The sequence below is a fragment of the Channa argus genome, chromosome 18 (genome assembly GCF_033026475.1).
Source record: "Channa argus isolate prfri chromosome 18, Channa argus male v1.0, whole genome shotgun sequence".
Classification (NCBI taxonomy): Eukaryota; Metazoa; Chordata; class Actinopteri; order Anabantiformes; family Channidae; genus Channa; species Channa argus.
This window is the reverse complement of record NC_090214.1, coordinates 14,027,492-14,053,348: the sequence shown is the minus strand read 5'-3', so window position 1 is coordinate 14,053,348 and position 25,857 is coordinate 14,027,492. Positions and strand designations below refer to the sequence as shown.

General features: G+C 38.3%; 1 protein-coding gene across 12 annotated transcripts in view; it reads right to left on the bottom strand.

Moving 5' to 3' along the window:
- Positions 1 to 25,857, bottom strand: part of ank1b (ankyrin 1, erythrocytic b) — a 73,170-nt gene that overhangs the window by 21,899 nt on the left and 25,414 nt on the right. For 7 of the 12 annotated variants that reach the window (XM_067484279.1, XM_067484280.1, XM_067484285.1 and 4 more), the window contains exons 3-28: positions 21,740 to 21,772; positions 16,172 to 16,273; positions 13,337 to 13,435; positions 12,477 to 12,575; positions 12,147 to 12,245; positions 11,431 to 11,616; positions 10,975 to 11,073; positions 10,625 to 10,723; positions 10,388 to 10,486; positions 9,641 to 9,838; positions 9,266 to 9,364; positions 8,741 to 8,839; positions 8,015 to 8,113; positions 7,573 to 7,770; positions 7,116 to 7,214; positions 6,744 to 6,842; positions 6,295 to 6,492; positions 6,016 to 6,114; positions 5,231 to 5,329; positions 4,544 to 4,642; positions 3,899 to 3,991; positions 3,631 to 3,703; positions 3,432 to 3,452; positions 1,995 to 2,118; positions 1,482 to 1,545; positions 1,071 to 1,183 (exon numbers count right to left, since the gene is read on the bottom strand). In XM_067484279.1, coding sequence (XP_067340380.1) covers positions 1,071 to 1,183; positions 1,482 to 1,545; positions 1,995 to 2,118; positions 3,432 to 3,452; positions 3,631 to 3,703; positions 3,899 to 3,991; positions 4,544 to 4,642; positions 5,231 to 5,329; positions 6,016 to 6,114; positions 6,295 to 6,492; positions 6,744 to 6,842; positions 7,116 to 7,214; positions 7,573 to 7,770; positions 8,015 to 8,113; positions 8,741 to 8,839; positions 9,266 to 9,364; positions 9,641 to 9,838; positions 10,388 to 10,486; positions 10,625 to 10,723; positions 10,975 to 11,073; positions 11,431 to 11,616; positions 12,147 to 12,245; positions 12,477 to 12,575; positions 13,337 to 13,435; positions 16,172 to 16,273; positions 21,740 to 21,772 — 2,789 coding nt within the window. The remainder of the gene's footprint in view (positions 1 to 1,070; positions 1,184 to 1,481; positions 1,546 to 1,994; positions 2,119 to 3,431; positions 3,453 to 3,630; positions 3,704 to 3,898; positions 3,992 to 4,543; positions 4,643 to 5,230; positions 5,330 to 6,015; positions 6,115 to 6,294; positions 6,493 to 6,743; positions 6,843 to 7,115; positions 7,215 to 7,572; positions 7,771 to 8,014; positions 8,114 to 8,740; positions 8,840 to 9,265; positions 9,365 to 9,640; positions 9,839 to 10,387; positions 10,487 to 10,624; positions 10,724 to 10,974; positions 11,074 to 11,430; positions 11,617 to 12,146; positions 12,246 to 12,476; positions 12,576 to 13,336; positions 13,436 to 16,171; positions 16,274 to 21,739; positions 21,773 to 25,857) is intronic. The other 5 variants (XM_067484282.1, XM_067484287.1, XM_067484288.1 and 2 more) reach the window with 3 other exon arrangements.

Genomic DNA, 25,857 nt, shown 5'->3' with positions numbered 1-25,857 from the left:
TGGCCTCTCTGACTTTATCTCCAAATTATCTAACATGAGCTGTCCCTCTGATCTCCTCCTCATCTTCCTCACCACCAGAGTCATTTTACAAACAACCATCCTGCGTTGTCCTATGTTTTCCCCTACCAATACTTTGCAGTCACTGATCTCTTTCAGATTAAAATATCTACACAAGATGTCGTCCACTTCAGTGCTTCTACCTCCACTCTTATTTGTCTGGAAGAAAGTGTTCACTACAGCCATTTCCATCCTCTTGGCAAAGTCTACCACATCTGTCCTTCTGCGTTCCTGTCCTGAAGACCAAACCTGCCCATCACATTCTCATCACCTCTGTTCCCCTCACCAACATGTTCATTATAATGTGCACCAATCACCACTCTCTCACCTCCGCTCTGCATCACTTCATCTAAATCACTCCAGCATTTCTCCTTCTCTTCTAAATCACATCCTACCTGTGGGGCATAACCACTAACAACATTGAACACGTCTTCAATTTCTAGCTTCAGACTCATCAACCTCTCTGATAGTCTTTTCCCCTCTAGAACATTTCTCACAAACTCCATTTCTCTTCCTATCTGACCCATAGTAGAACAACTTGAAACCTGCTCCTAAGCTTCTAGCCTTTCTACCTTTCCACCTGGTCTCCTGGACATCTGTATATCCACCACCTTGCATCATGTCAACCAACTCTCTACCCTTCCCTATCATGGTCCCAACATCCAAAGAGAATACTGTCACTTCTACATTGTCTGCCTATGAACATGCGTTCTTCCTCTCCTTCTTCAACTAAAAAAAGCACAATTTCCACCGGCACCCTGTAGGTCAACAGTAGCGATGGGGTCGTTGTTAACCCGGGCTGCGACTGATGTGGTAAGGAGGTCAGATTCTGTGAGGAAGATATGATTTGCATGTTAAATTTAGCATGTGTTTTATATTGGATGCCCTCCCTGAAAACAACCCTCTGCATTTAACCAGACTTGGGAGTGGCACATGAACACACTGGCGGGTCCTCCCTGTGATTGCATGAAAATAACTAGGTTAACATGTATCAAAATGTTTTATTAGCTGACCCTGTGTGAATAGGGCTGGCTACAGGGCTGACATTGTCTGAAGTCTCCGTAGCTGGGCTGCTCGGAATGAGAGAGTCTTCATCGTACTCCTTCGGAAGGGGGACAGGCATGTGCTGAGGTCAGAGAGGAGAAGAGAAGCCAGCCATTGAAAAAAGGAGAAGCAGTACAATAACCATTTAGGAAAAGATCAAGATAGGAACATGTAGCACACAGTAAAAGAAGAGATAGGCAGAGAAAAATAGTGGGAATAAAAGTGATAAATAGACCTGAATGAAATGAGTAAGAGAAGGGAAAAAAATACTCACATATTTAACTTTCCCAATTTAACAACTGTCTTCAATACGATACAGTAAAACATGCTTATAAATTCTCATAGACACTCAATGATGATATGATATGAATTAAGTCTACCTGATCCAGCAGAACCGTCTCTGGGGACACACAAGGGATTCTAGGAATTGCAGGGGAATATGGCCTGTAGGAGAGGAAGCAATAATAATACATTAAAAAAGAGACAATGGCTGACTAAACTCATTGACCACTTCATTAGGTACTCCAATCCAATATATAGCAGCTCTGCCATGAACTTTATTTTTTAAATTCTTTTAGTTTTTCACAGTAAAATTATCACCTTTCTGATAGTTTCAACTTAAAAGCTGAGAATTCATAACCTTATTGAAGTGGAATTAATGACTGTTGTATTGGTAGGTACAAGTGTTCCTAGTGATGTGTCGAGTGAGTGTATTTTGTAAAACAAATTGTAACAAGAGCACACAATCTCCAGCCTATTTAATAAAATCTATTATGTTAGGAATTCTTAAAAATATATCCACTGCAAAGCCTTTTGTGTAACATTCATCTACAGCATATTACCATAACGGTATAATTTAAGTCTGTTACCCTATGAAGCCATCAATGACTTACGTGGTACCCATGCCACCCTCAAAGTCTCTTAAGGTTTTCTTAGGGGAGAGAAAGTCATCGTCTTGGTCTTTGAAGTCATCTAACTTCAAGTAACGTGCTCCATCCATCCCCAGCAACTCGTCTCCTGTGTGTGAAATACAGCTATCAGAAAGGCCAAAAAGGAGCAAAGAGGAAATAAGGAAGATTTGCAGAGAACAGATTGCAAAGTGCACATAAAGAATCAAGAGAGAAGAGGACGAGACCAGGGAAATACAGGGCAAAATGATGCTGATCTTAACTCTCAAGTTTTTCCACTCAGTTGTAAAAGCTAGGTTTCTTTACTAAAGTAAACTGATTTGTTATCCCCAATGCTTTATGACTTGTGACAGTTTCTTTAACTTTGGTTGACCCAGATCACAAGATCTCCTGAGGTGGAAGTAGTAATATTTACACCATCACTCTTCCCATCCCTTCACCTTCATCACACCACAGAAAAAATGGTCACAAAGCAGTTTCAGATAGTCCAAGCAATGGAGTCAAACCAGCAACAACCAGAGCCAATGGAAACCAAAGGAATGAAAGCAGAGGATTGGTAAGACAGTGAGTATTAACACAGTTTAGGACACTGTATGGACGGCAAACTGCAAGGCACCTGGTGACAGCTTTTTTAGTGAGCATGCCCATTAAAGATGAAATCACATGTGGTGATGGTTGTTTCTGTGTGGGAGAAAACACCTCAATTATTCAGGAGGAATGGTATTGAAATCATAACAATATTAAAGCAACAAATCACAAAAAAGAGCTGTTTGCAGACAGATAAACATTCACTGGTACAAGCTGTACAGGTACAAAAAACGTTAAAGAAGAAAAAGGCAATACAATTAAAGAAATGCAACAGGAACAAAACATTAATATGTGATGCTTGCGTGTGAAAATGCATCAAAGTTTGTTTTTCAGTTACACTAATCTGATTTTAAAGCAGAATGATGACTGCAAAAATATCAACTGTGTGTTGTGTGCAAGAGAGCTTCACAGCTGGGGAACAGCATGTGTGTAATCAGCTTATTGATCAATTAGTCTGTAAAAGGCAGGTGTAAGAACTGCTATGTTGGAAGGGAACCATTTGTCTTTTAAACACAGATGTACTGGGGTTCTGTCAATAATGAGTCCACGAACAGATGTGCATTGAACGCTGGTAAAAGGAAAATGTTGTGACTACATGCTGATGAAAAACATAAATTTTTAAAATAAATTTCTGCGCAAGAGGGAGAGGGGCAGAGAATAAAAATAGAGGAGATAAAGATAGAGAAAAGCAAACAGGACTGGAGTTCAGAGCAGACTGAGAAGAAGGGATTAGAAGGACAAATAGTGATACACAGAGAAAATGTGGAAGTGCGACTGCAATGGAGGCACGTGTTCACCGGACTGGACAAGGCAGAGATACAGACACAATCCTACCTAAGGTTAGCTGGGCAACCCCTACAAAACAAATGGAAAACCGTGTTATAAACATTCATATACATATTTGTTAACATAGTGCTACTTTCATCTGTCACTGTACCTCCTACACAGTTCTTCTACCAAAATGATGACCTGAAAATAATATATTAAAGCTGAACTGTTGATGTGCTTCCAACAAGGAAATCTGATAGCCTACCTTCATCCTCTGAAACATCCAAAATCTCATCCACTGTCTCAGGGAAACTCATCCGATGCTTTTCCGTAGTGATCTAAGCAGAAGGAGGTTGCCGACAGAGATATGGCAGAAAAAGAAACAAGAAAGACACATGGAAAATGCTGAATCAGCTGACAAAGTTGATCAAGACCAGACCATTATTCGATTGAACATTTGAGAAATGGTGTGTCAGGGCTACTTCTTTGCATATTTGTGTAATCATGTGAAAGATACATGATGTGTTGCTTACTGCAGAAACAGACTCCTCAGTAACCAGCTTCAGCACATCGATGACAGAGATGTAGCCAAGCCTCTTAGCAATGCCCAGGGGGGATGTCCCATTCTATACAGAGAAGGGTGAGAAAAATCACACAAAATATTTCAGATAAATTTTCTATATCTATCTATATCTATATCTATATCTATATATATATATATATATATATATACACACACACACACACACATACATACATACAAACATTTAATACATCATCAGAGTAGCAGCTTGCCAATAGCACCATCGTAGATATTTAGCTTCTACTAGAAAATTACAATTTCTAATCTGTAACTTGAAATGTTGAATTGTATATTTTGTCACCTATGCCATTTGAACCCTGGAATAGTCAAAAAGTAATTATTATATCAGAGTGATGATTTGTTTTCACATAATCTTATAGAACATGCGCATGTTCTCTAGAGAAATCAGTGTGCAGTTCAATGGGAAATACCAGTGTTGAGAGTAACGTATTATAACGTAACGTAATCCCTGGGCACTGAACCCACAACCGCCCACCCCCATCCAGTCCGAAATGTGCCACGTCAAAATGCTGACAGATCATCTGCTGTGGTGACCCTGAACTCACAATATGATGAGATATTCCAAGTGGCTCACCAAAGTGATTTCATTGGGCTGGGCTCCATGTTTTAACAACAAGGTGACAATATCAGTATGACCCTGCTGAGCTGCCTGGTGCAAGGGGGTGTAGCCCATCTGCAAAAAAACAGACAAAACATGAACACATAACTTGATTTAATTCTAGCACCTAATGTTAATACCAGTTCTAGGGCTGTGTCATAATGTATCGTGCACAATATATTGTAATAAATCCTTTTTTTTTTTATTTCGCAATATATCCCTGTTGTGTGTTACATATGACATGTGCCCTAATGTAAACTTCTCAAGGGTGCCACAAACAGAAAAACCACAATCTCAGGCTACAAATCAGATGTGATAGGGTCAGAAACTGGTAACATATGTCTTTACCGTACTACACCAATCACAAACAAAACCAATATGAGGAGAACATGGCCGATGTTAGACCAACAAACAGAAATAAACTGCTATGATTCTCAGGGTACTGTTTGCCAGTGTTTCTCCATGTGACAGGAAGTTTACTGTTTGCCTCAGCATGGTTCTCTAGTTTAATATTTTTATGTTCATACTGGTTAACTAATCACAGATGGTTCAACAACACTTTGATAAAGCATTACTGTAATAACACCAAGCATCAAACACGTAAGCAGAGCAGATTATGGTTACAACTGTAAATAAATGAATAAATCAGTTGAGATTAGTTACCCTAGTCTTGCTGTTTGCATGAGCCTGCTGCTGCAGAAGGAACTTCACCATCTTGATGTTGCCATAGTGACAGGCCACATGAAGGGGTGTATAGCCCGTCTGAAATGAGGATAGAAAGAAACAGCTGGCTGTGGTTCAGTGACTTCATTGACACCACTCTTACAAGGTTATATCTTTTGCAAAATGAGCTCTTAAATACAAGTTGTTGCAAATTATTGTCTTAAAGCTGATGGAATTTGTGGAACTGTGGAGTTTCCGCAATCTTAAAAGTTTATTTGAGACATCAACTAATGTCTATACGTAGACTGTACGATGATAACTTCTTTTGAATCGTAGTATTAAACATCATCAGCAAGTGTCATCCTTGCTCTGCTATAGTTGTAAAGCTAAGCAAAAGAAGCCAATAATAGCTCACTGTGTGACGTAGAACCACTCTTTTAGAGCCATGGACAAACACATTGTCACGCTTAGTAATCTACTGTCTGAGGCAGGCCAAAATCCAAAACACCTATAGGATTATTTTTTGTTAAATATTATGAGTATTGCTCTTATTTGTTGAAATTAAGAAATTCTATCACCTTGTAAGATGGTTCTCAATCACTGTTGAACATTTACGACAAAATGCCATAGATCTGACCAGATCCTAGGCCTCATTTTTGGCTGTACTGCAGCCACATTGTTTCCGTCAGCAAAGAGGAATATGTACTTTTTTAAATTTAGATAAGAATTTATTTAAGAATACTCACATTAACATTCTGTGTATTAATGGAAGCAGTGCATCTTACCCGTGAAGCAGCATAAACAGAAGCTCCCTGTTTAACCAACGTGTCAGCGATGCCCACATGGCCCTCCTGAGCCACAAGATGCAAGGGGGTCAGTCCATTCTAAAAGGCAAAAAACAAATGTAAAACAGATGAGCTGATGAAATATTTTTACTGTGTTGGATATTATAGAGCGATCATCTAAAAAAATATCTAATATATATAATATAATATAAAATCTACTGATAGGCTATGTCAATCAAATTTTACTCTCTGAGGTTGATCCCTTTTGATTTATTGTACCTTGTTTCCTAGATTAACATTGGCCTGTTTGGAGATGAGCAGAGCCACGATGTCAGGCCGTCCCTCTTGCGAAGCCAGGTGTAGGGGTGTGATGCCTTGGAGCGACTCAGCATTTGGCGACGCCCCATTCTGCAGCAGACAACTGGCCACTTCCATCTGGTTCTGCTTTGCCGCTATGTGCAGCGGAGTGTAGCCATTCTGTAGAGAGAAACAAGGGCATACAAACACAGACAATGGGAAATGGGTGCCAGTCAGAGGAATGTCTGACAAAATCTTACATTCTTTTGAAAATGGTTAACCCGACTGCAAGGCATCATTTTTTTAACAACGGTCAAATTACTGTGTGTTTAAGTATCACACACGTGTCACCTGCTTTGGTCTGTGTGTCAGCGATAGGTCGTAATGTTGTGTGCACATACTCTGTGCACACACATATGTGAGCATCTTACTCGGGCAGTGCTGTGTGCAGATCCTCCCTTGCTGACCAGGAGTTTAACAACATCCAGGTTGTTGTGATGGACAGCCACATGAAGAGGTGTCAGACCGTTCTGTTAAACACACACACGCACATACACATACACATATATAAACCAACAAACACCCACACATACACAAAACACACAAAAACATGTATATATGAAACACATACCATGATAATCTGTCAATTGCTAATATTCTAAAATCATCACTATGAGTTCCCCTTTCCAGCTTGACTTACTTTTCACAGCTTAGTAAAGAGTGCTGTATTGTGTGAGTCCTTTGCGGACCACAGATTGTGGTCCGCAGATTGTGGTCTGCAAAGGGTGCACAGATTGTCTCACCTTCCCAGCTGCATTAGGATTGGCTCCTCTCTCTAGGAGTAATTCTGCCACATCCACCTTTCCATATTTGGAGGCCACATGAAGGGGAGTGAAGCCTTTCTGCTCATAAAAAAGAACAATGCACAAAGACAACCCCTTACCATATTATGTGGCCATGACATACCATATGTTTTCTAAATAAAAGCAACATTATTTTTATTTTTTTTTCTATTAATTCTAAATAGATTGAAAGCTATACAAAACTAAGATCCTCACGCAATTAAAGTCCAATAACAATGATAAAAAACTTAAAGGTGGACTCAAAGTACAAGCAGAAATTTGGTATCTAAACATAATATATGTATAATATATTAGCCATTATAAACTAGATGTTTCACCTGCTCTTTAGCTTTTAAAGATAAAATTCTATACACATGTGAGGCCATCTTTTATTCCATTGCCACAGCTTCTACTTTACCTTTGTCATCTTTATTTGCTGTGCTCCAGCATCCAACAAGATTCGAATGGTTTGGACATGTCCTTCCCGTGCAGCAATGTGTAACGGTGTGTGGCCTGCGGTTGTAGCTGAGTCTGGGCTGGCCTTGTGCTCAAGGAGCAGTCTAACAAGCTCCTTGTGGCCCATACGGGCTGCACAGTGCAAGGGTGTCTGGTCGTCCTGCACACAGACAATAAGGGGATATGTTTTAAAATCAATAAGATATCAATAAGAGGGGATAATAAACTAGACAATCAACCAAATCAACCTGCCTTTGATATACACAAAGGCTATGTGTTTAGGTGGGCTTTTATGTAAAGCAGGTAGAGGCAGCTAGATGCTAGAGGAAGTAGTGAGTGGCAGCAAAGAGCACATGATGTTGTTGAGGGATACGATGATGAAGGTAAGAGATAATGACTCATACCTTGGCCTTAGCGTCCACTTGCGCTGAGTTCTGCAGCAGGAACTGAGCTACTTCACAGTGTCCTGCTCTCGAGGCCATGTGGAGAGGAGTTTCCACTTTCTAGCATAGATAACAAAATAGTATGCCACTTTTATAGTATGTTCCATATGTACTTTACTGTTTGTTTTTTCTTCACTTTCAATGTATTTGCTGAATATCAAAAGGTTTATTTTGTCCTCTAAAGTAATTTTAATTTGAATATTTATGTATTTATTTACTTATAATTTAATTTATTAAAATGTCTAAAGAAAAAGATTGATTTTTTTATTTTCGGTTCTAAAACATTCAGGCCATGTCGAATGTAGTTTTTTTCATTTGAAATTCAGTTAAAGACACGATATTTATATCAAGCTCCACAGATCAGATCAGTGAATTAATTTCAGTAATCAAGAAATGAATAAAACTCATTTCAATATACAATATCATTTATATCAAATTTGCTCACAAGATAAAAAAAACTATATTAATATATGGCTCATTGTCCAATTTATGACCTGCAAAATTTATCTTCTCATATAATTAATTAAAGAATTCCACACGGAGTTAATCTGTTCACTTTCAATTTGTGAACACAGAGGGAGCATTTTGTAACACATTTTAACTTTATTGCTTTAAAAAAGAAAAAAAAATACTGAATTACAGTTGATAAACTTACATAAAAACACAAGAATAAAAAGAGCCCCTCACCACATTGGAAGCATTGGGTGAAGCTCCTCTCTGAAGTAGGTTCTTCACTATGTTCAGATGGCCCATGAATGCTGCTACATGAAGAGGAGTGAGACCAGACTGCACACACAAAAACAGACAGTATATATATATATATATATATATATATATATATATATATATATAGATCTTCAGGTCTAAGTTTAAACGCATTTAAAGTGTAATTCTAGTTTATTAGCCTCTTCTGAGATGAATGATGTCAGTGTTGGCTCCAGAGTTTTGACCAGCAGAACTTGCCCACCCAGGCAGCCAGTAGTGAAATTTTAACAAAGATGACACTGATGTAGCAAGTAAAAAATGTGGGGTGTCATTTTAAAATCCTTAAACTACAGTATTCAAGTCCTATTATGACTTGACCCTAAACATAGATAAAAAGGGACACTGCATAAACACACAAGATGCTTGATATATGAAACCCACCCTAGGCACCACCACAAAGGAGTGTCTCATTTTCTGTCTCTGTCCCTTGTGATCATGTCATCTCACCTCTGTGACAGCTTCTAAGGAGGCAGAGTGCTTGAGCAGCAGGTCCATGGACCGCATGTGGTTCTTCTTGCAAGCGATATGCAGAGGTGTGAAGCCATTCTGGAGACACAAAGAAAACAGTTCACACCTAGATCACACGTGCACAGCGCAAAAGCCTTTTACCTATAGGCTGATCAAACAAAGCTGTTTCTGTTATACCATAAATATTGATACTATCACAAATTTGTAATCAGTACATTCATGATTCTTGAACTATAATAACAAAATACAGTACGCCATTCAAACACAGGACATTCCCATTGCCTTATATACACAGTAAATTCAGTTCCTAACATGAATATCACAGCAAAAAATCTAAAAAAAGCAGTTACTCACTAGAGCGCGTGCATTGGCTTTCGCCCCCTTGTCCAGTAGGACTTTGGCCATGCGATGGTGACCGCAGTGGGCTGCTACATGAAGAGGGGTTAAATGGTCTAGTGTGATATCATCAATCTCAGCATTGTATTGGAGTAGCTGCCTAACACAGTCCATGTGATCCCCCTGAGCTGCCATGTGGATAGGGGAAAGACCATTCTGTAGAAGACACAAACAGACACAGAAAAGGTTACAGGGAGAAAAAGGAAAGAGGAAAATGTGAAGAAGAAGCGGAAATAGATGTTGCCTAAACAGTCCTTTGCAGGGACCATACTGTATGTACTGTAGCACAAAGTCAATAATATTTAGTTTCTGATTTGAGAAAAGCTGAGTAAGAGTACTTAGAGGTGATATATTTAACACATTGTTCTAAAATTACTTGCACATAATGCAATACACCCGGTATTATGTGTCCATAATATCTGCTAAGTATGGATATCCACTGCTGGTGACAGTCCAATCTAAAACCAAGACAACAATGTTTTCAATGTTTCTGGTAAACTGGTTAAGAGAGTGTACTTATTTTATGATGACCCGGAAAACAAGATTAATTATATAACTATTAGATTATGTAAAATGACTGAATATTAAAAAACTAATGATTATGTGATGAGCAACAATGATCACAGACCCGCTCCCACACATTGTAATGGCTAGAAAACTACCGTAATGATTGCAGTATTTTGTGTATTTGTGTGCAGTGTGTACCTTGGTTTTAGCTTGGATGGGAGCACCGTGTTCCAGCAGGATCTCGATGATTCGAACATGACCATTTCTGGCTGCACAGTGGAGAGGAGTCAGCTCATCCTGCAGAAAATATTTACAAAGCTAAAAATGACTGGATATAATAGCTAGAATATAAACGAGAGAAATCAGGACATCAGCAGTGTGGAAACAAAATAATTACAAACACTTGCAAACACAAACACACTTGCCAAACACTACCTTAGTTTTGGCATCGATCTGTGCCCCTCTGTCAAGCAGTAATCTGACCATCATCACGTTGCCTCTCCTGGAAGCTATGTGAAGGGGTGTGATGCCATTCTGAAAAAGCACAAGGGGAAGATCAGTTGTAACATTCATCAACATTTGTTGTATACATTTTTCCGGTCTTGAAAAAAAGGACAGAACAAAGACAATGGAAGATGCTCTGTTGAAAAGCAATAAAAATAAAAAGAAGAATGTAAGTACTGAGATTCCTGTATTGCCATTCATATTATTTGCCTTTCCAAACACAGTGACATTTAATATTTAATAAGGTGCAACTTTTGATGTTATAGCTGACATATACAGACCTTCGGTGTGAAGTTTACATTGGCTCCTCTGTTTAGCAGCAGCTGGGCTACGCTCATATTCTCATAGTGGGCTGCAATATGGAGAGGGGTGAAACCAGTCTACAGAGAAAGAGTCACTAAGTGTGAGTGGGAGAATTAGAGTGCATGCACAGATGAATATTTTCTAATTATGCCGGTATTAAAAAACAAGGTGATAAAGTACATGCTACAGAATATAGAAAAGTTTGCAGCATAAAGAAAGAAAGACTAGTTAGAATATATCCCGAACAAATTTCCTATAGTCTTTTCTCTAATTAACTGTTGTAGTAACATTTCCAACATATCACTGTTGTTGCTCTATTTTTCTTGTGGAATAAACATGAATTTTTTTTCTCTCTTTTCTTTTTTTCAACTGCAGTGTTGTTGATTATAAAGTAAATTTCTACACCAATACACAGAATCCCGATAAATGTGTACCTTGCTGAGTACGTCGGGGTTGGGGTCGTTTTGCAGGAGCACGGCAGCGGTGCGTGTGTCATCGTTTCGTGCAGCGATATGCAGCGCAGGGAGGCGGACTTTGCCCTTGGTGCCATAGTTGATGAGCAGCGCCACAACATTTTCATGGCCCTGCTGGAGTGCTACTGCCAAGGGAGTGAAGCCATCCTGGGGAGGGGGAAGATAAGTGAGAGAAAAGTAGCAGTGGTGGTATTATGGAGGGGGGGTGGGGGTGTTGGGGACAAGAAGGTTTGGGTCCAATTACTTTTCTGGGGCATCAAGAGTTGGATCTCAACTGACTTTTATAAAAAAAGTGTTATTTATTTCCTTATGACTAGTTCTTGAATATATTCTATAGTTAAATCCCTTTGTTCTTAGAAAAATGTTAAAATTGTCTTTCGTACATAACAAACCAAGGGTATGGAATCCTGGAAATATGCCTCAGGATGAGAAAGAAAATATACCATAATATAATGGTAACTATAATTATATTTATAGTTAGAATTCTAATTATAGTTATCACAGCAATTTGTTTGATTCAAGTGAACATAACAAAATAACTTAAAAGCTCTGTGAATTTAAGTGAGGCACAATAGCACAAAGATGTTAAAGGAGCTAAAGACTAATCATCACTATAGCTCATTAACACAACCACAGACACACTCAGAGTCAACAAGGCTGTTTGAATAGACATATACCTCAGTTGGGAGACTCTGATTGGCACCGTTCTCAAGCAGGAACTTGACCACCTCTAAGTGATTCTCCTGTGCTGCCATGTAGAGAGGACTGAACCCTTTCTGGTAAAGCACAAACACATCATCGCTACATACACAGAAACACTAGAAATTAGGGCTTTTATATTACAAGATGCGCTGTGTAAAACATATATGAATATGAGACTCTTCGTTAGGACATACACATGTTCACACATTTTAGAAGGTGTGTCATGTATACAAACACATGCACACACACACACAGATCTAGACACATTTGCTCCTGCACTCCTGTCTTCACAAGCAGTGACTCACATGTGACTGGGCATTGACGTTGGCACCATAGTGGACGAGCTCAGCCACCACTTTCTCCTGCCCTGCCAGTGCTGCAATGTGAAGAGCAGTGTTCCCTTTCTGGAGGTCACACAATGAAACACACACACGTACAAAATCACAGGTGATGGGAAAGGAAAATGGAAAATTAGAGTGAATTAGAAGAAAATAATTTCAACCTAAAGGCCTAAATCTATACCCTGACTTGACTGTATATGATTATAATCACTCAGAACACGGCACATAACATAAAAGCAATGATGCTTTTAGAAATTTAGCTAAATAGCTTTCAGTAAAATCCAAATAATGCCAGCACTGTAATTGATAAAACAAACCTATTATAAAGATCCTGAACAGATGATATAGGCATGTATGGCATGTATACATGCACACCTATTATAGTAAAATCATTTTAAAGAGATGAACAGCTGAAAATCAAGTTTACATGTCATCACAGTGAGAAAGTACAAAAAACTTTATTAAACTTTATTCAGAAAAAATGATGCGTAACACATACAGTAGTTTCTGTGGTGAGAAGTCAAAAGAAGGATTTTAACAAAATCCTTGGCTTTTGTGAAACAGAATAAGGTTTATTATTATACAGGATTGTTTAAAGCTAGAGACATAGGTGAGACACAGATGAGAGGCTCATCAGTCATCTTAGAGTGCTGAGTTTTTATTGTTAGACTTGCTTGCAAGCTCCAGTGGTTTCTCTGGTTGCAGTGAAACTGAACTTAGCTAAAGCTAAGAAATGGGTTTAGAAATGGTGGCAATGCTTCATTACCTGCAGTGCAATATGATTTGCCAATTTAGAAACGAAGCATAGAAAATAAACAAAATACCTTTGTGGTGGCTTCCAGCTCAATCCCAGCATGCAGCAGTTCGAGGACCATTTTGACGTGACCTTCTTTAGAGGCCAGGTGTAACCCGTTGAGACCATTCTTAGAGAGAAAACAGAGAAATTTACTCACAGTACCATTACAGGGAAAAAAACAGAAACCTATAAAAAGCTATTACTAAATCGAATGAATGATTAATTTATAGTAATTAACAATTTAACTTTTCATTAAAACAGAGGATTATCCAGACAATTAAACTCAGAATGATCTATCCTAATAATAATCTTGTTAATGAAGGGGATTTTTGTAAGAAAGTTCACATTAATTGAAAAGTGATACTAAGTCTCTCTAAGGGCAACTTAATGAGTTAAGTTGTACACTTAATATATCAGCCATGTAAAGATCTCTCCACAATCTGTACAAGTCATGGGCATCTTGTTCCACCTGTGTTATTTTCCTCTTTTCTTTGATCATTGTGGTCTTTGCCACAATCATGCACAAGAAAGTATTGCATATCTTTTCAGAATGGCCAAAACCTGCTATCAGTTCGGAGGTCTGAGGAATATACAAATGCCAAAAATGTGTCCGACTGCAAATTAAAGCTCCAGGTTCCTATTTAATCAATTTTAAAATGCACCAACATTACAAGAGGAAAACTAAGAAGAATTTAAAAAAAGGAACATTTTGTACTTTTTATATTTCTATTCTCTCCAGCTGTGCAGAACATCACTTGTCTAGTTGCTGTATCTCTAAAATTAACTGACGAACCTCCAGCAAAAGCAGGAGGACACAGTTCTGACAAACTGAAGAACCTGATGGTTCTGATGAGTAAGGAGAAGTACAGGAAGGCCTGACCCATCCCTGTTTAATCTCAGTGGTCTACCTTTCTGTCTGACTGTTTGTCTGTGTTTCTCTCAGGCTGGCTAAACATTGTATTGGTGAGGTCTCAGCTGCTACCTGTCTGCTGTAACTAATGTGGCCACCAGGAGTCTCAGTGATCCACACTGTGATCAGGCTTCCTATCATACTGCAGTGTCATTCAGTTCAAATGGGTACCGAAGTCTCCTGTGAGCATGCGCAGTCTGATGAGAAATCTTTAGTGTATCAGTGCCAGTCACTATACACACTGTAAAATGTAGTGAGTGAATGTCTATATGCACACAATTTTGTTTTCAACACACAAAAAACACCTTCAGTGACCCTTAATACCCCTTGGAATTTACCAACATTTGTGAATTTGTTGCATATATATGCATACACAGTAGCATAGCAAGTGTAGGTACAGAGATCCTTAACAAACACAGGTAAAGAGAGAGAGAGAGAGAGAGAGAGAGAGAGAGAGAGAGAGAGGGGGGGTGGGGGTGGGGGGGGTGAAGAGAGCACTAAGAGACTGTAGGGTATTGTTAGCTATGCCAAAAATGGGTTACTGTGGCAGAATCACACAAATCATATATAAAAATATCATCTTTGCCCTTGGCCTTGGTCCTTAGTTCAATATGATGGTAAACAAAATGATACAGCAAAAGAATTGTGCAAGAAAATGGAAAGAGATGCATCATTTGTATTTGTTTCTTCATACTGTCGTTTACCTGGTGGTGTTCTGTCATTATATGAAGTCACCAAACATTACTCCCACTCATCCATAGCACAACAACATATTCATGAGCTAGTATATGTATCCAAACCACACATATGCATGTTCATGTCTCACGATATTCGTAGCGCAAGGTGTGCTGTAATACAGAGCAGACAGGAGGGCAAAAGATTGAGTGAACTCTAATCTCATATACTTAATTATTGATGGGCACCACTTTACACAAAGATAGAGAATCAGGAACTCTAGGGGTCATACATTTTTAATTTTCTTTTTGGTCTTTTATTTTACATAATTTGCTGATACTGCAGCCTGACCTTCCATTGAGAATACTGTGACATTACTGTATGTTGTGCAGCCGAGTATGAAGACCAAACTGTGTACGCTTCATCCTTTTTCAGTGGAATAAAACAAAGTGCCTGAGAACCATCCTCCATTCAACCTCCTTCATAATCACTACCTTTTTACCAATGAAGTGTCTCTCCACAGACTGGTGAGATAAAGGGCCATGCCATTCCAAACATTTTTGTAGGAGGCACAATCCTCCCCTAATTTTCCAAATATGAGAAAAAAGATTCTCTGGTTTTATGAGACAAAATTAAACACTGGTGCAGAACTTCAAGGTCTGATTAACACCAGGAGCTCCTCATCATCCAGTTAATACAGGACCATCTCTACAGTGAAGCACAGTAGTGCATTCTCATGTTTCAAAAATTGCATTTCACTACATTAATTTAGAATATAGTAAACTGTGCAAAAAAAACCAAAGGGTCTGAAAAGTCAAAGTCACTATAGTTCTAGTTCTAGTACTACAGAGATTTGAATTCCTTCAGTTGTTAACGTCAACAAAACCTATGGTTACTAGACTACAGTTTGTAACAAGGTAATTTACTAGTGTAGTTATCAGATTATTATTGTTATTGCTGATGTATTATATTGTTCTGTTAGCGTTTAAGATGCTCTTTCGAATTTGGAATTTGCAATTCTGATTTGACTTACCATGTTGGTATTTTCTTAAAATGGTTTCAGACTTTTTGCATACAAATATATATTTATAATTTGCTATAAGATATAGAATTAATTTAAACTATAATATTGGCATTAGTGTGATGATCATTCCTTTAGCTGCTATCCATTTTAGGCACTGTGAATACCAACTGAATGTTATGATTGATTCCTCAAACACAAACCAATACACAAGCAGATTTTTTGATATGTGTTGTTGTGAGTGGATGGAAACTTACTTGATTAGCTGTGTTGATGTTGATTCCATTCTTGATGTGATCCAGAGCCTTGTCCAGGTTCCCTGAACGAGCTGCACGTAGAAAGCTGGTGCCTGTATCAGCCTGCAATTTAAAAAAAAAGGCTGTTTAAAAGAGGAAGAGTTGAGAGGATCAGGAAGGCATGTACTGTAGATAAAAACAACACAGATAAACATAGTTTTCTAAGTACATTAAAACCTTACATGTAATACATAATGTTGCAAAAAGTAAATTCCTGTCCACCACCAAATGTTACAAGGGAAAGAAAAAAGAAGACAATTTGCACATCTATAACCACGTAATGAATTTGAAATAAAACCAGATTTATGAAAGTAAATGCTCAAGAATACCTGTTATTCCAACATCAAACAGGAGTCCTCAATTTCAGTATGTAGTAGTTGCACTTTAAGGAGTCAGGTCACATTTAGCATGGTGCATCTTTATCTATTCTATAAATATATATCAGCTTAAAGCAACAAACAAGGCCATATGCAGGAACTATGTCCCTCATATCGTCTGTAAGAGGCTAAACATGTCAGGCTCCTTACAATTGAGCTTCACCCACATTGTGAGCTTGGCAGGATTTCAAAGCTGAGCACACTCCACCACGAGCTCCTCTGTCTGCCTGTCTGATCTCACAGGAAAGCTCCTCTGGTTTGTGTCTGTGTGTCAGGTTTGTACGCCCACCTCTGAATTCATTCATCCGCCAATAGTGTAACCCAGCTGACCTGCACAATGAGATGTTTTCAATGTCATAACGAGGAAATAAGGCATAATGTCTGGTTGTCTTGACCGCATCTCCACTTCTGTCACTGGCAATATTCGGTTCAGTTTCAGCTGTTATTCTCAAGTGGTTTAATTATCCTGAATTGGTGAGAAACGCGGTGCCCTTTTCAAACGACTGAGACATTTTACTTTGTTCCCTCTTATCTCCGCTGACACACCAACAGCCAACATTCTTTGTTTACGTGAACCAAGCACTGCATTAGATTCAGTCGAACTAACAAAAAGGATCATTTATTCTCACAATTTTCTGGTCACCTACTTTTTCTAAACATCTCAGGATTACTCCTTCACTCGAGCTCAATTGACATTCTGTAAATTAAACCTCTGATTTAGGGGTTTTAAACAAATACGTTGCAAATAAACATGTATTATTACATATATTGTAAATATAACATGATAGTGTTAATATCCAATGGCACTTCAAAGCTGCCATTGGATATTAAAGTGTGTTTTATTACTATTACTATTATCTACTATTACTATTATCATTATGGTAAATAATAAAAATTATAGCATTGGAAGTTGGTCTGATGTTTACTGCATGTATTTATGATGGGTTTCATCCTACAGCCTAAAGTCACTATCATTTCACAAATTTCAAAGCTAACTTAAGCTACCATAAGTTTTCTCCTTCTGGGCTATGATGTATGAATGTTTCACTGATTACAGTTTCCACCTGCATCCCTCCTCCTCTTCCCCATGACTTCCCCACTGCTTCTCCATGAACCAGTTTTCTTTGAGCATTTATCATCTCCAATTTGTGTTTGAGTGCTGGTCATTATATGAGTGAATGTGTGCGCACTCACAGCAGCAACCATGAGCTGAACCCAATTTGGAAATAAATGCAAAACCTTGCACCATCTCCCACAAACTCTTTCTATATCCGTTTGTGCTCATCTTGTTTTTAAACTGGAATCCATTTTCCACCTACTGTCACTAACCACTCCCTCTGTGCTTCCTTTCATTCTTCCTTCCATCACACAGATTAGAGCTCTAAATCAGATCCTTGAAATTCAATTCTACTGCATTTGTAATCATTGGGTCAGTTAAACCAAATTATTCGATTATTGAAACCACTCACTACACATTACTCAGTACTATACAAATGCTTCCTGCCTTTAACCTGCTTGCACCTAAATCTGATTTTAACTGTCCTGTTGCCTCTCCCATTCATGACACTGTCCTTCCACCTCTGGTTTTGACGTTTTCATAATTTTAACATCACCATCAAGGAACTAACGTGTTAATGTGTGCCCCTTATCATTTTATGACATGAAACAGGGTTTCAAATGATCAATCTTAAATTTTTATAATCCCCCCTAATTTTGAAGAGTGTTGCATTTTGCAGCGGTTGGCTTTCAGTTTTAAACTGCCCCTACCAAGATCATCAAGGCACAAACCTGAAGATACAGACAGGTGACACATTAAAGAGCTGGTAATGGAAAACAAAACACCCCAAAAAGAGTTTGGGGTGAATTAAGGTGATGATGGGAGCCCTGATATACTCAAATGTGGTGCTCTTCCCCTTCACATTCAGGATTATACTCCCATTTCTAAATTGCTAAATATCGACCGTCATTGTAAGAGGAAATGTATTAATAGTTATGCTGTGTTCCCATTGGCAAAGCGTGAACAACCACAACTATTAAGAGTAGGAGCCAATGATTAGGAATTATTATGTTAACGGCTTTCAAATGGACTGATTGAAGACAAAAAGTAAACACTGTATTAAAAGTTGATTTTAGAGAATTAAAAAAAATGACCAAGATCTTTAAAGGAAAAAAAAACGACAAAAAGTATTAGGTGATGAGCCACAAAGTGCTCCCAGAACAATTTCAATGCTCCTCAACATGGATTCTGAAAGTCTCTGGAGCTCTACTGAAGGGATAAAATTACATACTTCCAAAGATTATTCCCTTATTTGCTGTGTTGGTCGAAAGTGCTGTTGGTCCAAAATCTCCCACAGGTTTTCAGTTGAGTTGAGTCCTCACTTTCAGACTCATCTAACCATTTAGTGACGCCCTCATACCTGCTATATTGCTAATTTGATCTTTTTCTTCCTTTCAGCTGTTCCCATTCGGGGGAACACCTTTCCTTTTTTCTCGCTGATACTCTTTTATCACGCAACACACCTGACTCTTTTCTCCACCCATTCCGACCTGCTTGCACACACCTCTTCAACTCTTTTCCACACTTTCCGTTGCTCTGTACCGTTGACCTTAAGTACTTTTAAAGTCCTGCACCTTCTTCACCTCTGCTCCCTGTAACCTCACCATTCCACCTGGGTCCCTCTCATTCACACACGTATTCTGTCTTGCTTGGTCTAACCTTCATTCTCGCTGCTTTCCTCCTCTCTAGATTTTCCTCCACCTGCTCCCTGGTCTCGCTACTGATCACAATGTTTGCAAACATCATAGTCCATGGAGATTCCTGTCTAAGCTCATCTGTCAGCCTGTCCATCACCAGAGCAAACAAGGAGGGGCTCATATCCGACCCTTGATGCAAACCCACCTCCACCTTGAACTCCTCTGTCACACCTACAGCACATCACACCATGGTCTTACAGCTTTCATACATGTCCTGCACCACTCTAACATACTTCTCTGCCACTCCAGACGTCCTCATACAATACCACAGCTCCTCTCTTGGCACCCTGTCACACGCTTTCTCTAAATTTACAAAGACACAATGCAACTCCCTCTGACCTTCTCTCTACTTCTCCATCAGCATCCTCAAAGCAAATACTGCATCTGTTTTGCTCTTTCTAGGCATGAAACCATATTGCTGCTCACAAATGTTCACCTCTGCCCTTAGCCTAGATTCCACTACTCTTTCCCACAACTTCATTGTTTGGCTCATCAGCTTTATTCCTCTGTAGTTGGCACAGCTGTGCACATCTCCCTTGTTCTTAAAAATGTGCACAGTACACTTCTCCTCCAGTCCTTGGGCATCCTCTCACTTTCCAAGATCTGGTTAAACAAACTAGTCAGAAACTCTACTCCTACCTGTCTCCGTGATCAAATTAGCTGTAGTTGTCCAATCCACTGGAAGCATCTCCTGACCACCCAGAGTCTGTTACAACTCCTCCCTGAGAGCTACACAACATTCTTCTTTTTCAAATTCCACCACTTTGTCCTCTGCTCTGTGTTACTCCTGTTCATCTTACTCACCACCAGAGTCATTTTACACACACCTGTGTTTTCCCCTACCAATACTTTGCAGTCACTGATCAGATTACAACATCGGCACAAGATGAAGTCCACCTCAGTGCTTCTATCTCCACTCCTATATGTCACCCAATGTTTCAGCTCTTCTAAAAAAAAGTGTTCAGCCATTTCCATCCTCTTTGCAAAGTCTACCAGCATCTGTCCTTCTGCGTTCCTGCCCTGAAGACCAAATCTGCCCATCACATTCTCATCACCTCTGTTCCCTTCAACTACATGTCCATCTAAATCTGCACCAATCACCACTCTCTCACCTCTGGGGATGCTCTGCATCAATTCATCTAACTCACTCCAGAATTTCTCCTTCTCTTCTAACTCACATCCTACCTGTGGGGCATAACCACTAACAACATTGAACATCACGCCTTGAATTTCCAGCTTCATACTTATCCACCTGTCTTATACTCTTTTCACCTTTAGAACATTCCTCACAAACTCCTCTTTCAGGATAACTCCTACTCCATTTCTCTTCCTATCCGACCCATGGTAAAACAATTTGAACCCTGCTCCTAAGCTTCTAGCCTTGCTACCTTTCCACCTGGTCTCCTGGACACACAGTATATTCTACTTCTCCTCTGCATCATGTCAACCATGTCTCCTTCTTCAACCAACAGCAGCCCATTTTCCACCAGCACCCTGTAGGTCAACAGGGTGTCCGACCAATCTGTTTTGGAAATGAGATTCGGTGTTGAAGTCATGATTCACATGTTTAATTTGGCATGTGTTTTAAATCAGATGCCCTTTCTGCCACAACCCTCTGCATTATCCAGACTTGGGACTGGATTTGGGACAAGGAGATACTAGCTTGTGCCCCCTTGTCGTTGCATTTAGTTTACTAATTTGATACTAAGGCTAATTTGAGTGAGACTAAAACATTGCAGTGATCCTGCAAGAAGAAAGTAACCAAATTCAGTTTGCAGTTTGTTACAAAACATAAAGCATAGGTTTGTTTAAACATGCTCTTACAGATACAGATACACAGTCACATAAACAAAACTGGAAAATATACATGCTGTATATGCCATTTGTGAACAGAAAGCTAATCAAGACAACATCAAAATTACATTTAAATGTTATAGTTTTCAAAGAACAAAACACTGTACAATTTTTAACCACAACATTCACAGGAGGGAAAGTTGAGAGGCAACACACAAGTAGCACTGGAAAAATACAAGTGTGTGTGACAAAAAACTTGCCAACAAGGTCAAAACAAAACACAAGATGCTTCCCTGAACACAGTGGCCACAAGGACGTGAAAAGAAGCACAACCCACAGAACCACAGCGCAAAAAAGCAAGCTATATATACTTTAAACCCAGGGTTTTTATCAAAAGAAAATAAGCCAGTGTGATAAGTCCAATATTCTACATATTCATTGATTGTGTAACTACGAAATTTTAGTGGTTCATTAAGAAAAACTAATGCAACAAATGAGGAAGCACAAAGTGTTGTGGAAAAAAAGCAACGTGTACACAAAGATGTGTACAAGCATTTTATTTACTCATTATAATCATTAAAGAGCCTTCTCTCACAATACTGACCTGATTGACAAATCTGCGCTGAACCACATGAGCCTGGAAGACAACACACACCAGCCAAGACAACAGCAAGACCAGACAGTTAATAGCAGAGACATACAAACAGAAAAAAGAAAACAGAAATGGAGCACTTTAATACCGTTGGAATTATGGCCACACAACAGTACAGGTGTCACCAAGGTTCTGATTTATATATCAGTAATCAGAGTTTATTCTGTATCAGAGCTACAGCTGTGTGGCTACATTTTTAAGACTTATGAGCATGAAGACAAACACAATAGTGCCCATCACATAATGATGGATTGTTGCAGGACACACTCATACTGTAATTTACTCAACTCCATGTACAGTACTGTCTGGTCTGTTTCTGTGTCTCTGTTATGACATAGTCCTGTTGTTCTTGTGTGTTGGCATGTGCTATGCTGCACGCTGTATTTGATTTCAGTGTGTCAGTGCGGTTCACCCACATTGGAATCCAATTTAATATGTACACACTGAAACACAGACTCATATACATTATGCTGTGCTAAAAATAGACTGCTTTTCAGGCGCACAGACATAAAAAAAGCAGAAACTTTAGATAATAATGCAGAAACAGAGAATACTGCATTTAAAACTGCACAATTGCATTCAACTATGGAAATAAAAAGGAAAAAAGTTAAAGGTGGTTTCAATTTCAGATTTGCTACAGTATATAATCTGAGCTCAACTTTTATTATTGCATTGATGTTGTACTCCCGAGCAGACACACTGTGCAACACACTGATATGTGTGTGACAAATAAATTTAGTGCCAAAAGCACTAAAAAAAGTCCAGAGCAAGTGGATGATAATAACATATGGCACTTAGTAAAGCAAAGCTCTAGATGTAAATCTCTGTGCAACTGATTTAATGTTATGTTCATGAACATTTATATTACAATATTTCAGAACTGACTTTCTACTGCAGTTGCTTTAGGCTTTGTGGCTCATATACTACTGTTTTCTATTCTAAGCAGTTGGGATTTTGGGAAGGGGAATACAGACATTTGATCTCTGTGTATCACACACTCCGCCCTGGAAGTTTGTGATGGTTTTATGTACTGTGGTTCTTCTGTGACAGAATTCATTGGCAGATTGTTGGATATGTAAACTTATTGTAGTGACAGCTCCTGTCACTTCTGATTTTAAAAAGAGTCCTTGTGTCACTTTATGTTGAGACTTCTTCCTGCAGTTTAACATGCATTTATTCTCCGTCACACTTTAACTTGGTAAACGCCTGTAGAATATCTACTAAAATACTAAACTACATAACTACAGCTGAAAAAGAAATGTATATGTTGTTATGTTAATTAAATAAAATTTGTAATTATTAGTCACGGTTCAAGCTTTTTAATAAAGTTGTAGTTTAATAAACATTTTCCACCACAATGCCAAAACTACCTTCATCTCAGAGTGTCTCAATCGATGGCATTGTAATACTTATTTGTAAAATGAATTTAAAATACATACATTTCATTCTCTGACTTCTGATGTTTTAAAATTATCTAATGCTCTAATCCAATTCAGCAAGCTTTGTGTGCTAAACAGTTCAGAGCAAATTATTTAATATTGTGACCACATTTATTGCACTGAAAGATTGTCAAATAAACCTGGACTAAATTTCAACGATTTGGGTATTTGCAGCACTAAATTTAATAATAATAAACTTTTGAAATACTGTAAATGGTTTTAGAGAATATACTTAGTACCTTGATCTGAGTAAAGAATAACACTTCTACTTGTAGTTTCAAGTACTTGCACTTTTATTTAAGCATCAAGTTTGTGTAGTTCTACTACTTCTAAATGTAGCTACAGTCAAAGAGTAGGTAGTGGCCACAAAATCAAGTTTAAAATTAAAATGTAGTGTGTGAGCCCCAGCATCATATTTAAACTGCATTACGATGAATACAGTGGCAGATTACAAGTCTGGATGAAAAAATAGAGGTTATTTGTCAATGTGAGTATAAACAAGAAACTCATTCATATTACACACCAAAATGTGCATGATGATAAATTACCTACAAACACACAAAGAGAGACACACAAACGGAAACTAAAAATAGCTGCTTAGATGCCACAGTATGTTAGCGTTGGCACAAACAGCGAGGGAGATGCATCACTGTAATGAGTCCACATGGGTTTGAACAAAGACCCACTTCTACCACAAAAGACATAAAATGGTGGCAAACAGAGTATTACAACACAGAGACCCACAGTCCATTTACACACATATCTATGGAACTCCATGGTATATCCATGGTAGTGATTTGCACATCAGAGAACACAGCAGTTTAAGCCTCAATGGACTGAGGTATTACTTGCAGTCATAAATATGAATACAAAAACGAAATGTAAAAACAGGTGTACTAAACATACAACCATCACGAGCTCACTTAGTAGTGTCATTAAGTAGACATTCACATTACACCACGAAGCATCTTTCAGCAGCATAGTTTTTTCTACTGTGACATCAAATCCCAAACAGAATTCTTTCACCACACACAAATGGAGAAGTGCCTCCAATACCTGGCATTGTCCTAGCTGAGGGCTGTGCTGTACAAAACAGGAACACCTAATCACTTCTTATATTACTGGTACTGTCTCATCTTTTTTGCTTGGTGCTGCAGTTTTTCAAGAGAATTCCCTGAACCTAGGCCTGTAATTGCCTTTGCAGAAAGACCCAGAGTTGGGGAAAAATGCTGATCAGTATAATCACACTGAAACCCCTGAACAATACCAGATGTGACACTTTCTGTAGTTAAGCTTGCATACAGTACTACACGCTATTGGTAATAGACTGATGTCAACAAATCAATGTATCACTACAGTAGGTAATAAATAGTGCACACTTTTATAACCAGTGAACTTTATAACAGTCTGCAGTGGTTTAAGTCCCTGAGTTACTTTCTGATTCAAGATGTGACAGAGAAACAGATGATGAATAAAAAGAAGATCAACTTTGAATCTGACAACTGTATTTAACACATGGTCTTTGTTGTTTTGTTGTTTTTTAATATTGTATTTTGCTAAATTGTAAAGGGTGAGTGTTTAGTTGGGTCCTTATATCAATCTAAAAATTCTATATAATATTTAAAATAAATTAACATTTGTTTCTATAAAGCACCTAATAAAGTGTGGAAGACATAAAATTCAAGTTACAGCGGCCTCAAATTTCAAATTAGGTGTTGTAATGTTTCATTTCTACCAAGAAAAATCAAGATCAATTCAAGTGCATGTCGATGCCTGGAAAGATGAAGTCATAGCTCAGAGAATGAAAAATCAATACATTCCAGCAGCCTTTACAGAGTGGGAGCTGGTTTAATATTGATGGATGGATGGATGGATGCTACAGGCCTGTGAATGTGAGATGGTGCTTGCACAAATTCCAATGTTGTATCCTGTGTCTAAATATTAGTAGAAACAAGTAAAACCACACAATTAAGAAATGTGTAAAAATTTGAACTTTTATAATCTAGATTTTTAGTAGTTAAAATGGACAAACATTAAAGTTTAAAATTAACAGTTGTTTTTATAGTGTTACTTTCTGAAACTTCAGCTTGCACAAAGTCTGTTTGCCTTAAACACTGTTGTGAGACATCAGATGAACTTACACGCAAGTTAAACAGCACATGTCTTTCACACAAAGAAAGTTTATAAAGATGTTTATAATATGGAAAATGTGTTCTACCTTGCTCCACATCCTCACAGTCCCTCAGAGAAGAATCCTATACAGTATAGAAAGACTGAAAAATGATAAATTCATGTCAGTTCAAAACCGATCATAGCCCCAAGAAGGTATCAAGAAAAGTTATGAAAAGTCTTTATTTACCAAAAAAGTGTGCAGGCTACTGCTAACAGCTAATGTTGAATTCACCTTTAATTTAGCATTTTATCTTCTCAAACATGGACCAATATTACATTTAAACTGTTCTATATTTAAAACAAACACTGGCCTAATGCAGTGGACCTCTCTATCTGCTCATCTGAAGCTAAGCTCCTTATTATTACAAAAATGCAAACATTGGAAAGTGGAAAACTGAATAAAAGATTAACAGATTGAGATGAAAATATTTTGTAATGCACTAACTTTTGCATAAATCA